General features: G+C 37.4%; 1 protein-coding gene across 2 annotated transcripts in view; it reads left to right on the forward strand.

Moving 5' to 3' along the window:
* TPK1 (thiamin pyrophosphokinase 1) overlaps nt 1-14787 on the forward strand; it is a 254862-nt gene extending 240075 nt beyond the window's left edge. For both annotated transcript variants that reach the window (XM_037835935.1, XM_037835936.1), the window contains exon 9: nt 13226-14787. In XM_037835935.1, coding sequence (XP_037691863.1) covers nt 13226-13344 — 119 coding nt within the window. In that variant the 3' untranslated portion in view covers nt 13345-14787. The remainder of the gene's footprint in view (nt 1-13225) is intronic.
* Nucleotides 14788-15225: the final 438 nt, after the last annotated feature.

The raw sequence follows: 15225 nt of genomic DNA on the forward strand, positions 1-15225 counted from the left end.
CCATAATGGAACAGCTGTATGCTCTATATCCACCATTTGCTCTCTGCAAATTCTTAGCCTATTTAGAGAAACAGCTACTGCATATTGAGAAAATATGACTTAAATTTCATTTGCAGAAAAAACAAATTATACTAACTGTTAACATCTGTTCACTATTACTGGTTTTTACAGTTTTAAAAAGATATGTACACATATGAGGGGAAAGTTTTCTTTTTTTTTTTTTTTTTTTTTTTGCTAATTTGCACTTTAAAATCTGAACTCTGGGAGTGCAGCTGTGAGTGATGTTTTAAAGAGAAGCAAGCTTGCTAGAGAGGAACGTCCTGGGAGAAAGCCATTTTGAAACCAGAACTTAGGAGCAGATGCCAGCCACGTGCCTTCCCAGCTAACAGAAGTTTTCCGGACGCCATTGGCCATCCTCCAGTGAAGGTACCCGATTACTGATGTGTTACCTTGGACACTTTATGGCCTTAAGACTGTAACTGTGTAGCTAAATAAACCCCTTTTTATAAAAGCCAACCCATCTCTGGTGTTTTGCATTCCACAGCATTAACAAACTAGAACAGATTTTAGTACCAGAGAAGTGGGGTGCTTTTGCTGCTGACTTTGCAAACACCAAACATGTTGGAACGGCTTTTTAAATGGATAATGGGGAGTTTCTGGAAGAGTTGTGAGGAGCTTGATAAAAAAGGCCAAAACTGCTTTGAAGAGACTGTTGTTTATGGAAATATGGACTCTAAAGATACTTCTGACGAGGCCTTGAACAGAGATGATCAATGTGTTGTTGTGAACTGGAAGAAAGGCGAACCTTGTTTTAAAGTGGCAGAAAATTTGGCAAAATTGAGTCCTGGTGTCAGATGGAAGGAAGAATCTGGAAGCAACAACCTGGAATACTTAGCTGAGGAGATCTCCAGACTACATGTGGAAAATGTCCCCTGGCTTCTCCTTGTAGCTTTTAGTAAAATGCTAGCAGAAAGAGATAAACTTAGAACTGAACTCTTGGGTTCAAAGAAACCAGAAGCTGATGGCTTGGAAAATTCCAGGCTTCCAAGGGGTGGAATCCCAGAAGCTACAGCCCAATGTGAGGATGTAACCAAACATGGAACCCAGCCGCCATTTCAGTACAAGCCAAGATTGGAGATGGAATTATCCAGAAAGGATTTGTGGAAACTCCTATTGTCTGATGGCTTTGACCCCTGTGTGCTTCATGCAAAGCCAACAGAATTTTTGCGAGAACTTTATAGACAGAGCCGCTGCCGGTCTGGACTGGAGGAGACAGACAAGGAAAAAATTAAAGGAAAAATTTCTTCAGAGACAGAGCCATGGAGGTTGAGGTCTGGAGTCAAGAGGTCTCGGGCTGGGAGAGCGGAGCAGCCCACATGCATGGAAAGGGTGAGTTTGCCCCAGAGGTCGAGGGTGGGCATTCCACCTCGATGCTCTGGAAGAGTTTTGCCACCCGAGGTCCCAAAGAGGGTGGAGCACATTCCCAGGGAATTGGGGAGAGCCTGGCTGCCACCACACTGTTCTGAAGGGGTTGAGCGTGTGCCCCGGAGATGGAAGGGAATCCGGGAGCAGCCCCGATGTTTGAAGAGGGTGGGGCCAAGAAGGTGGTCTCCCCAATGTGTGGGTATGTTGGAGCACTCACCTAAGTGTTTGGAGGGGAAAGGGCTGCCAAAAAGGCCCTTAGGAAGGGTTAGGCTCCCGCTCTGTCAAGCCCCAAGGATGCAACGTTGTTCTGTTAATGACTCTCAGACTTTGAAATCTAATGAAGTTTGTCCTGCAGGTTTTAGGAACTGTTTTGGTCCTGTTAACCCTGTTTTCCTTACTGTTTCTCCTTATGGCAATGGAAATGTTTATCCTATGAATGTCTCTCCTTTGTATATTGGAAGCACATAACTTGTTCTAGGTTCACAGATCCACAGCTAAAGGAAAATTATGCCTTAGAACTGACCAAGCCTAAACTGATTTTGATGGGATTTTGTACTTAACTTTTGTTACTGAAATGATTTAAGTTTTTGTGAAATGAATGTATTTTGTATTTGGAAAGATAATGCCATTTTGGGTTCCAGGGGGTGGAATGTGCCAGTTTGAGTGTATTGTGTCCCCCAAATGCCATTATCTTTATAGTCTTGTGTGGGGCAGAAGTTTTGGTGTTGGTTAGATTTGCTTGGAGTGTGCCCCACCCAGCTGTGGGAGATAATTTTGATGAGATGTTCCTGTGGAGGCGTGGCCCCACCCATTCGGGGTGGGCCTTGATCAGTGGAGCTATATAAATGAGCTGACTTGGGGGGAAGAAAGGGAGTGCAGCTGTGAGTGATGTTTTAAAGAGAAGCAAGCTTGCTAGAGAGGAACGTCCTGGGAGAAAGCCATTTTGAAACCAGAACTTAGGAGCAGATGCCAGCCACGTGCCTTCCGAGCTAACAGAAGTTTTCCGGACGCCATTGGCCATCCTCCAGTGAAGGTACCCGATTACTGATGTGTTACCTTGGACACTTTATGGCCTTAAGACTGTAACTGTGTAGCTAAATAAACCCCTTTTTATAAAAGCCAAAAAAAAAAAAAAAAAATAAAATAAAATAAAATAAAATCTGAACTCTGGAAAGAAATGTGAATTATTACAATTTTTTCCATTAAAATAATATTTTTACTTACAGTTACTCTTGAAATTTTTCAATATATTGCTTTTTCACTTTCTTGAAGGTGGTCCTATGTTAGAGCTGTAGAGTACATCTTTTAAATTTTTATATTTATTAGAATCTTAAAGAAAAATACAAGTTTGAGGCCATCTATCAAAGTAAGAAATAAAGACAATTATCTAGATCAGCAGTGTCCAACAGAAATATAATGAGTCACACATGTAACTTTAAGTTTCCAGTAGACATGTTCAAAAGTAAAACAGATAAATGTTAACAGTATTTTTATTTAATCTAATATACCCCAAGTATTCTCATTTTAACATGTAATCAGTAAACAAAAATTAATACAATGTTTTACACGCCTTTATCATGCTAAGTCCCCTCTAGCTGTGGACCTGGGAAACTTAGAACAAGTTATCTGATACCAAAATACAAAGCAGGGAAGTCATAGGATAAGCGTTCCCATTGTCATAGGGAGAAACTGAAAGGAAAACAGGGGTCACTGAACCAAAACAATTCCTGAAAACTGCAGGGCAAACGTCATTAGATTTCAAAGTCTGAGAATCACTTATAGAGCGACATTGTATCCTTGGGGTTTGAGAGAGCAGGAGTCCAACCCTTTCCAAGGGCCTTTGTGGCAGCCCTTTTCTCTGCAAACACTGGGGTGAGTGCTCCAACATACCTACGCACTGGGGAGACTGCCTTCTTCTCAGCCCCACCCTCCTCAAACATCGTGGTACCACCCGGACTCTGCCTCTCCGGAGCAAAGGCTCTCCCCTCTCCAAACAATGGGGTGGTAGCCAGGCTCTCCCCAATTCCTAGGGAATGTGCTCCACCCTCTCTGAGGCCTGGGGTGGCAACACTCTTCCTGAACAAAAAGTGAGAAGGCCTGCCCTCTGCCTCTGGGGCAAACTCACCCTTTCCACGTCCATGGGTTGCTGTGCTCTCCTTGCCAGAGATTTCTTGACTCCAGACTTCAATTTCCATGGTTCTGTCTTTGAAGAAATAGTTCCTTCAATTTGTTCCTTCTCCATCCCTTCCAGTCCAGATTGGCAGAGGTACTGTTTACACAGATCTGGCCAAAAATTTGTTGGCTTGGCATGAAGCATACATGGGTTGAAACTATCAAACAATAGGACTTTCCACAAATCCTTTATGGATAACTCTATCTCCATTCCTGGCTTATACTGAAATGGCAGTTGGGTTCCATGTTTGGTTAAATCCTCATGTGGGGCTGTAGCCTCTGGGGTCTCACTTTCTGAAAGCCCAGAATTTTCCAAACTATCAGTTTCTGGTTTCTTTACATCCAAGAGTTCAGTTCTCAGCTTGTCTCTCTCCTCTCACATTTTACTATAAGCTGTAAGGAGAAGCCAGGCTGTATTTTCAACTTTTAGTTTGAAAATCTCTTCAGCTAAGTATCCCAGCTTGTTCCTTTCAAATTCTGTCTATTCAACATCAGAACTCAATTTTGCTAAATATTGTGCCACTTTAAAACAAGGATCACCTTTATTCCAGTTTGTAACAACACATTCATCATTTCTGTTTAAGTCCTCATCAGAAGTTTCTTTAGAGTCCATATTTCCACCAACAGTCTCTTCAAAGCAATCTAGGCTTTTTCTGTGAAGCTCCTCATAGTTCTTCCAGAATCTTCCCCTTATCCATTTTATTTTTTTATTTATCAAAAAATTAAAAAACAATAATAAAAAACATTTCAAACAAAGCCAAAACAAAGGAATAAGAAAAGCAAATAACCTAAAATGACTACATTGCTTCCAACATGTTCCTACCTACCCAAAGAAAATTAACAAACCATAACCGAACAAAGAAGTAAGAAAAACCACCTAAAATAACTACATTGCTTCCAACATGTTTCTGCCATACCCCCCAAAAATTAACAAACCATAATCATTCTTGAGCATTCCCATAACATTAAGATTACCCTCTGTAATTTATGTGTTCTTATTAGATTATTCTTCCCCCTTCATTGTTTGCTGTCTATCGCTAGGTCCCCTACATTCTACAATATAAAACATTTATTTTACATTTTTCACAGAGTTCACATTAGTGGTAACATACAATCTCTCTCTTTTTGTGCCTGGCTTATTTCACTCAGCATTATGTCTTCAAGGTTAACACATGTTGTCATATGTTTCACGACCTCGTTCCTTCCTACTGCTGCGGAGTACTGCATTGTGTGCATATACCGTATTTTGTTTATCCACTCATCTGTTGAAGGACATTTTGATTGTTTCCATCTCTTGGCAATTGTGAATAATGCTGCTAAGAACATTGGTGTGCAAATATCTGTTCATGTCACTGCTTTCAGATCTTCTGGGTATATACCGAGAAGTGCAATTGCTGGATTGAAGGGTAACTTGATATCAAGTTTTCTAAGGAACTGCCAGACTGTCTTCCAGCATGGCTGTACCATTATATAGTCCCACCAACAATGAATAAGAGTCTCAATTCTTCCCCATTTTCTCCAGCATTTGTAGTTTCCTGTTTGTTTAATGGCAGCCATTCTAATTGTGTGAGATGGTATCTCATTGTGGTCTTAATTTGCATCTCTCTAATAGCTAGTGAAGATGAACATTTTTTCATGTGTTTTTTGGCCATTTGTCTTTCCTCTTCAGAGAAATGTCTTTTCATATCTTTTGCCCATTTTATAATCAGGCTGTTTGTACTGTTGTCATTGAGTTGTCGGATTTCTTTATATGTGCAAAATATCAGTATTTTCTCAGATACATGGTTTCCAAATATTTTTTCCCATTGAGTTAGCTGCCTCTTCACCTTTTTGACAAATTCCTTTGAGGTACAGAAGCTTTTAATTTTGAGGAGTTCCCGTTTCTCTGTTTTTTCTTTTGTTGCTTGTGCTTTGGATATAAAGTCTAAGAAGTGACCTCCTAATACAAGGTCTTGAAGATGTTTCCCTACATTATCTTCTAGGAGTTTCATGGTAGTGTTTCTTATATTGAGGTCTTTAATCCACTTTGAGTTAATTTTTTTGTACAGGGTGTGAGGTTGGGGTCCTCTTTTATTCTTTGGGATATGGCTATCCAGCTCTCCCAGCCCCATTTGTTGAAGAGACTGTGATATCCCACTTCATTGGTTTTGGGGACCTTATCAAAGATCAGTTGACTGTAGATCTGTGGGTCTATCTCCAAATTCTCAATTCATTTCCATTTATCAATATGTCTATCTTTGTGCTGGCCCTTATCCATTTTAAAAGCCATTGCAACATGTTTGGTATTTGCAAACTCAGCAGCAGCCCACTTCTCTGATACCAAACTGTGTTCCAATTTGCTAATGCTGCCATTATGCAAAATACCAGAAATGGATTGGCTTTTATAAAGGGGGGGGGGCGTTATTTGGTTACAAATTTACAATCCTAAGGCCATAAAAGTGTCCAAACTAAGGTATCAACAATAGGGTACCTTCACTGAAGAATGGCTCATGGCATCTGAAAAACCTGTTAGCTGGGAAGGCACGTGGCTGGCGTCTGATCCAGAGTTCTGGTTTGAAAATGGCTTTCTCCCAGGATATTTCTCTCTGAGTGTCTGGGGTTGTTCTCTTTAGTTTCTCCCAGGCAAACTCTGAGCTAGCAAAAGTCTGCTTTCAACAGCCGTCTCCAAAATCTTTCTCTCAGCTGCATCACCTAGTTCCTTCTGTGTACTTTCCTAGGATTCCAGTGATTTATTTCCTCCATGGAAATAATCTAATCAAAGGTATTACCCACACTTGGATGAGTCACATCTGTATGAAAACAGTCAAAATAGTCCACCCAACAAGATTGGATTAAAGGATCATGGCTTTGTGGGGGACATAATATATGCAAACCGGCACTATATACATAATTTTATTCCCACCTTCCCTCCCTTCCCTTTTTCCACCAAAGAACTGCTGTCAGTCCATAGATTCTTTGAGAAGCTAGGTCAGAGGATGAGCCAGCAGCTCCTTTTCCTTGAACTTGAAGCCTTTGAGCCACATTATAGGGGCTAGGCTTCTGAAGGTGTCTGTGGCCCCCCATCGCCATAAGATTTGTTTCCCACTTGAATGTATAATCCATCCTGGCTGCCAGAAGGACCCTACATCCTCCTTGGGATCAGCGTCACATTTCTGTCCTAACCACTGAAAACGGTTTGATTGTAAATGTGTCTTTCTCTTTTACTAAATTGTGAGCACCTTGAGGTCAGTGATACTCTCTTTGTATCCCTAGTGCTAGGCATGAAATAAATCCTTAAAATATCTGTAAAACAAATTAATGTGTATGTGTTTGCAGACCAAGGTAGCATCTGAGATAATCTTACACATTACATAAAGCCAAGCTTGGCAAAATTATCATTCTGCCTCTCACCTGGCTATAAATTAATCACTAGAATTAAAATATCTGATAATAGTTCAAATCATGACAGTGCTATTTTAAAAGAAGATTATTAAAGTGGGGAGGGAAACCTGATCTGTTTTATTGACAGAATAACAGATGGAAAGCAATGAGGATGAAAATTTCTTGAATATTATGCATTAAATTTTGACCCTATAGTCCATACAATTTCTTTGTGATATAGATATTATTACCTACATTTAACAAATGAGGAAATTGAGGCCAAAGAGTTTAAACAACTTTATGAGTTCATACAGCTAGTAAATGGTAGAGCCAGGATTTAAACTTAGGTCTGAATCCAAAGTTCGAATTTATTGACCTCATCTTGGTAGGGTTCCTTTATTAGTGTTATTTAACAGAAAGCACCTAAACAGATAAATCATATAGGGGTAAAGAGAGTGAGTCTCCCTTTTTCAACTCTTAGTGAATAAGCACTCCATTATACTTAATGTTACCCAGCTCAAAAGAGCCACAGCCTACTAAATTAGCTTACAGAGGTAACGTGGGCAGGTAACTGCATATAAATGGCAAATTCTGCAAATACGCCAGCTTCTGCTTTTAGTCCTCCATCTTTCCAGCTTTGGAGAAAAGCTAGTAATGTACATTACTTAAAGCAATAGGATATTAAGTGCCTAATTCTCATCCCAGCTTTGGAAAAGAAAACAATTTGAGATAACGGATGAAAATTGTAACATCTCTCATATCTTTAGGTTCTACCATTTCTCTAAAAAATGAAAACCCAAAAGTTAGGTTATGTCTGTTTCCTATTATTCCTCATTTTTAACTGTGGTAGAACAGGAATGTGAGCAGTCCTCATTGGCCATTAGTTTGCCACCAGTAGTCTTATTGTTATGACACTACAAGAAAACTCAAAATAATTGAGACAATGGCTTTGAAGCAAATGAATAAGATACAATTTTTATACACAGGCAGAGCAAGCAATTTCAGGATATATTTATCACACATCATGGTTGCTCAAAACTTTACACATTCTGTAACGTTTACTCTTCTTTTCTTAAAATAGGAGTTGATCTGAATGGCTGCTTGTAGTAGAGTAACTGGAGTAGTTGTACTCCATTCTATGCAAAGCAAAGAGGGAAAAAAAATTGAGCCTCAGTTCTCAATTGTTCAGCCAGCCAAAGTTTTAGACAATTCTTTTGGGGTAAAAATGAAGTAATTGGTCTTTCTCCCATCTATGAGAAGCTGTGTGCCAATCTCATGTATTTTATTTCATGATTGACCCTCACTTATTTTGCAGGTGGAGTTTTGATACTACTTCCTGAAAAGAAAATTTTGCATCTTCTTGTGTCCTAATAAAACTATCTCAGTCCTAATAAAACCATCTCAGGTGTTTTTTTTTTCCCCTCTTTTGCGAAGTAATTTGAATGCAATAGGATCTTAGAAGAGCCAATATGTATAATGTAGGTGTCTACATTTTAAAACAAAAAACTAGGTGCCTACATTATACAACAAAAAACTAGGGTTTTAATTTAATTAGGTTCCAGAATCTAAATGTATATATGCTTCTTCACTAAGGAGTTCCAGTTTAAAGCTGGCCTGTTGAAGCAATTGGAATTGCCTTTGCAATGAGATAACTGAAATTTTCATTTGTTCTCCTTTCCCTTAACCATAAATGGGGAAGAACTTGAACCCCTAGACCTTGGTAGGATGTCAGGAAACCATATGATGTGCACCCTGATTCCTAGCAAGACCACCCTTCAGGAAAGCCAAAGCTTCTTTCTCAGACAGAGATTCCAAGTTGACTTTGCCTTGAATTTCTCTGTGACCACCCCCAGCCCAGTCTATACATTTAGTAGTGTCTGGATTTGTTCATTTAATTTATGTGCACATTACCATTTTTTAAAAACCTCATTGCACAGAACACAGATTACCAGAGCATATCTGGTATATCAGAGTATAAGAGGCCAGAATTTCTTATACTGAATTACATGTTATGAAAATATTCATATATCTGTATTCTTGTATAATTTTACTTTATATCTTTTTATTGGCATATTTACTTGTATGCAAAATAAATACCTTGAGCTTCTATGAACAATGTAAACTGGTAATGCAGAGTATACATTAATCTGTAATACTATTTCTGAATTTTTTTTTAAAATTTCCTCAGAATAACAGGCTCCTTTTAATAGGAAATGAATATTTTAATTCAATTATTTCATCAGAGCTGTGTAACTTCCATAGTTTGGTTTTGCAAGAAGGAAAAGGAGTCTCTTCTGACTTTAACAATTTGGGTTCCGAAGTTCAACAAAGAAAATAATGTTATCAAGGAATGTTTATAGGACAGTCACAAATCCTATAGATGAAGTAAAGCTAAGATTAGTGAGGTTACCAGTCTGTGCCTAGAATTAGCTTCAGTCAGCTTGTTAGAAAATATAAATATGTATATATTTATGTATTAAGTATATAAGTGCTTACCAGTGTTTCTTATTACATAATTTAACTCTTAAACTTTTAGAGCAGTTTAAGGATTATCTTGCCCTCATTTTACAGCTGAGCTTAGGTAACTTGCTCAAGATTATACATTTCAAAGACTTCTTTGGCCTTTTGTTTATTAATTTTATAAAAGCCTTGTTCTGTGGTAATTCCAACCTTATAAGAAAAAATTGATCAAAATCAAACTGTCATCAGAACTTTTTCAAAAAAGCAAGTTTCCATGCTTCTAAAAAAAATAAATAACTAGCTCTCTGTCCCATATCAGTTATACTTGAAACAAAAACTGCATCTTTACTGAGTTTAATAACTGCTATATAAAATGCTAATACTGAATCATCAAGAGAAATTAAAATTGCACCCGATATGAAGGCAAGGAAGTAAGTAGCACATTACAGAAATGGATTTTCGTTTTACAGTTTGTAAAGATGAAAAAAAAATTTAATGAGATTTAATATTGAGAATGGCATATATTTCAAAATGCTAAATAACCTATGACCAATTTCCAATTATATTTACTTAAAAAGTTTTGCTTGCATTATCTGATAATGAAACACATTTAGATTGTTGTGCAGAGCATACAATTGTTTGTCTTGGAAAAAATAGAATACAAGAGATTAGCATTGAGTATTTCAGTCTACTGCGGAGTGGAGAGGAGAGACCCAGCATTTATTTTCAGGATCTCAGAATTCCACCCAAGAAGTAGATCAGAATTTCTTCTGAACAGATTCTCTTTTAACATCTTGAGCCTCCTCCTTTCTTCCTATTTTGCTGACAAAGAAAAGAAGGAAGAAGGGGATGAAAAGGGAGGAAAGGCAGGCTGTCAAGGGGTCCCCACATATTTTATAAACCCACAAATAAGATGTGTGAATATTTTTGTCCAGTTCAGGAAACAGTTGTGACTAGAAAACACATTATGACTAGATAGTGTTTTCAAAACCTGTTTTGTGTGAGATCTGTGCCATGATGAAAAGAGGTTGGGTTTAAGTAAATTTGGAGAACCTAGTTAAATAGTTACTTATCTTAACTATTTTTAGTTTGTAAATAGGCATATTGGATCTCCAGGAAAGAGATATGATATCCAGGGTATCTCCCTGGACTAGAATTTCAAGTTTTGGCAGGGGTTATTGGAAGAAGTATTGGAAAGATTAATTGGGACAATATAGTAAATAGCTTTGTTCACAATAATTACGAGTTTGGACAAGGGAAAGCCATAATAAAAATAACATTATTTATAAATAAATATTTGCTTCGTAGCACTTATCACCACCTGATAATACAGTATCTGCTTGTTTCTCTCAGCCCCCACTAGAATGTAAGCTCCATGAAGAAAAGAAACCCTGTCTCTTTTGTTCATGTTCTATTCTTAGAACAGTGAACTGAATGAGCACTTATTGAGGATTGCAGTGTGCTAGACAATGTGCTAAGTACTTTGCATGCATTTGTTTATTCAGTTTTCATGACAACCCTGTGCAGAGATACTGCTATTTTCCGCAATTTACAAATGGGAAATAAAACAATGGCAGAACCAAAGGTCGACTAATCGTGGAGGTGGTGGTAGTATGATATCCTTTGCTTTCCTCTCCTAATAATTCCTATCACTGCCCCTTCCCAATCCACCCTCATATGATGTAACATCTAGGTAACCATATTGCCTGCTAAGCAAAAGCAGCTTCAAAACAAATCTCTGAGCTCTGAGTCTGAAGCGACCAGTGTTTCCCTGGGTAAAGTGACCTGATCCAGCCAGGGTAAGAAGAGTAGGGGGAGAAACCAACTAATTAAAGCTCTTTAATCACAGAGAGATTAATGTGGCCTCTATCTTGGTTTCTTAGGATTGCATTGCTACAGACTAGGTGGTTTAAAATAACAAACCTGTCTCGCATTCTGGAGGCTAGGAGTCCAAAATCAAGTTGTCAGAGTATTGCTCCATCAGAAACATTCAGGGGAGAATCTTTCCCTGCCTCCTCTAGCTTCTCTTTGCCAGCAGTTCTTGGGGTTCCTTGGCTTATAGATGCATCACTCCAGTCAGTGCCTCTGTTTCACACGGCGTCACACGGCTGTCACTGCGTTTCTTTTTTTTTATAAGGGCACCAGTCATACTGGATCAAGGGCCCACCCTATTCCAGTATGACCTCATCTTAATTAATTCTGTCTTCAAAGAGATACAATAAGGTCAGATAGGATCAAAGTTTCCAAATAAGGTCACATTCTGAGTAAATGGGAGTTAGGACTCAAACATATCATTTTGGGGGACACAATGCTATCCATAGCAGCCTCATGCATGCCAGAATGTTTTTGTGATTTTTTCAAAATAAAAAATGATTTTTTGAACTAAAAAAAAATTATGCCTAGTGAAATAATCCAGACACGAAAGGACAAAAATTGTATGATTCTACTTATGAAATATCTAGAATAAGCAAATTCATAGACAGAAAGTAGGTTAGAGGTTACCAGGAGCTGGCAGGGGAGAGGAGACAGGAAGTTATTGCTTAATCGGTAAAAACTGTGGGAGATAAAGTTTCAGTAATTGATGATGTTGATGGTAGCATAACATTGTAAATGTAATTAATGCCACTGAATTGAATACTTAAATGGTTAAAAGGCAAATTTTATGTTATATTATATATATATATATATATATATATATATATATATATATATATGTTATCACAATAAAATTTTAAAATAAAATAAATTGTTTAATGGTGTCCTAGTGTGATAACATGTAAATGAAACTGGAAGATAACACTCTGATAAAAATAAAACTCCTTCATTAACAAACCAGCCCAGAGTGCAGTGATGGTAATCATAAGGATGGACATTTACTGAGAGCTCACCCTTTGCCAAATTGTGTGTTAAGTAAGCCTTTTTCAAACATTATTTCATTTAATTTTTATAACTTATCTACCTTTAGAGGTAAGAAATCTATGTTTACAGGTATTATGGTTAGACTTGCCCACAGGTATTCTAGCTCCTGACTCTTAGCTACTACAATATAAGCTGCCTCATTAAATTTTGTTTGATTATTTTGTATTTGGTTAACCAAGAATTAGATTTCCTTATTGAACTTTTCTTTAGCTAAAGGACTGTCAGTGAGATGTTGTGGGCACAGAGTAAGGCTAAGTAAAATATTTGTTAAATGAATTTTAAAAAGGAGCTTTATTTATTTGGTTAAATAAATCTCTGATTTGAAGTTAGCTTCCAATGCTGTAATATGAGACAATGGAGTTAACTTAAAACAGGGCATTTTTTTTTCCACATTTCTTCACATATCATAAGACATATCTAACCAAAACATTGTAAAGATATTTCCCATTTTTGTGACTTTTTTTTCTTAACTCAAATGAACACACAACACTTATTGTGATAGACACTGGGGATACATAGTCTACCCTAAAGGACCTTAGAGTAGTACAGTTTAGACAAAAGAGGGAGGAAATGATCACAAGGCTTGCTTGAAATATGAATAGGTAATTTTGAGGAGCATTCCAGGCATTAACCCAGGCCAAAGTGTTTGCAAAAGGCTTTCAAGGAGAGAAAATGCCTAAGCTGAATCTTTAATAAAAAATAAAAGTGATTATGGCAAAGTATAGAGACTTTCAGTTTAATTCCCCACATTTCAACTATTCCACATTTTACGTATTTCTTCTACAAAAGCTTGTTTCCACCACCACCACCACCACCACCCCCTTTTTTAAACTGTTGACAGAGTCATTCTTCTCAATAATCAATTTTTTCCCCCTGTTTTTTCTTACAGCCAATCATGTGCTTGGTTTTGGAATACTGGTCAGTACTTCTAATACCTACGATGGATCTGGGGTAGTGACTGTGGAAACTGATCAGCCGCTCCTCTGGACGATGGCCATCAAAGACTAACTTATCAGTCAGCATCCATAGGTGTGCCTCTACCCTACCTCACTGCCAATGATTTATTGCTCAATAAGAACAGTTTACCTGGGTTTACTGGAATCTACACTTCACAGGAAGCCCACTAGTTCAGATAATCCAACATTATCCAAAGACAGATCTGAATTTTATAGTGAAAGGCAAAATCATTTTTTAGGAAAGTAAATAAGCGCTGTTGTTTTCAGTTGGAAAGTCACACAAATCATTCCATTATAAAATTCAGTACTGACTATTCTTTATTGTGTTATTAATCATTCCTTTTATCTTAGAAAATTGTTTTTAATTTTGAAGCTGATAAAACTCCTTGAAGTCTAGCACATCACTCACTCCTGCTGGCCATCCTTAAATGCTTTTAACAACAAGGACTACTTCTGAATATTTTTTAGTATTATTTCTCCATATAATTTATATCACCTTTTACTGGAAAAAAAAAATTTCTTCCTGATTGGGATGTTAAAACTACACTATTTCACACTGACCTATTACTGTATCTGGTATTGGCTTTTAAAAAATAAATAAGTACTTGACCTAAATATTAAATTTGAGAACAGGTAATTATGTAAGTTATAGGTGAAGAGAAATGGCATGAAAGGTAAATAATTCTTGAAGCCCATCCCATCACATATTAATCCCCAAACTCAAGTTGAAGTGAATGCCCTAAACTTTAGTGGAATGACAGATCAAAACTATCCCCATCTTAATTAAAACCTAGACTGAAAAAAGTTGTGGTGAAGAAACAAGCATAAAAATTCATTTTTTCTGGCACCTCAGACTGAAAAAAATTTGGCTTATGGAACACAGTTTTATTCAAATACAGTTTGAGAGTCTATGGGGATAAATGAAAATACTGTAATAACGAATAGTGCTGAGAGCCTGTGTTTTTGTCCCAGTCCTGCCATTCACCTGTGTTCCCTTAACCCCTTTCCTCATCTGTAAATTGGAAGGGAAGGGGTTGGACTGATGTATCTGACATGCCTTCCCACACAAATTGTAAATTATGGCACTTTGCAGCTGTAAGGCAGATAATGCACCTGGTTACTGACACAGCCAGGTTAGACAGCCTGGCCCATTGAATATATTCAAGTTTCTTTTATAATGGGACCCTTTTCATTATATATATATTTAATAAACCAAATGTTGCCATAGAAACATGAACCTGCCCAACATGTTTTATGTACACCCAATCCCTATGCTGCTATAAGGAAAGGGACCAGCAACTGTTTTCTTCTTGGTGCTGACAACTTTGATTATGAAAGGACAGTGTGAGCCTTAGACTGTAAATAGAAAATGAAAAGCAGATCAGTGGAACTAACATGCAATTCTGAACAGTTACTCATTAGAAAAAAAAACTGTATGCAAATACATGTGATACTGAAATCTGTGTGTCAAATAAAAATATTTATCAGTGTGTAAGTCTGTGGCCAGTTTTTAAGAAAATCTATTTTCTTTGCTGTATTCAATTACGAATAACCTCTCAGTTATTATTTCTGTATGAAAAAAAGTTTGCCCAAAGGATGATTAATATTTGCATTACTTCACATTTGAATTTGAAGAGCAATCTAGTACTATTAATACTTTCCCTAATTTATGGCCATGGAACGTACTCTATATCACATGCGCTGTGTATTTACACTTAATCTCTCTAAACTGAAGCTGTCCCATCTACAAAATAGGGAGTATATAGAACACCTGTTTTTTCCTTTTTTTTCTTTCTGAATCTTACAAAGTAAACAAAGACTGCATTCTAGGATGTTTATATGCTGGTGAAAAAAGAGCCAATAGAGAGAGAAAGAGAATTAACTGCTATAGTAGAGAAAGTAAAGAAAATTGGTGGAGGAAGAACCTTGGGGA

Source organism: Choloepus didactylus, chromosome 5 (assembly GCF_015220235.1).
Source record: "Choloepus didactylus isolate mChoDid1 chromosome 5, mChoDid1.pri, whole genome shotgun sequence".
NCBI classification, from domain to species: domain Eukaryota; kingdom Metazoa; phylum Chordata; class Mammalia; order Pilosa; family Megalonychidae; genus Choloepus; species Choloepus didactylus.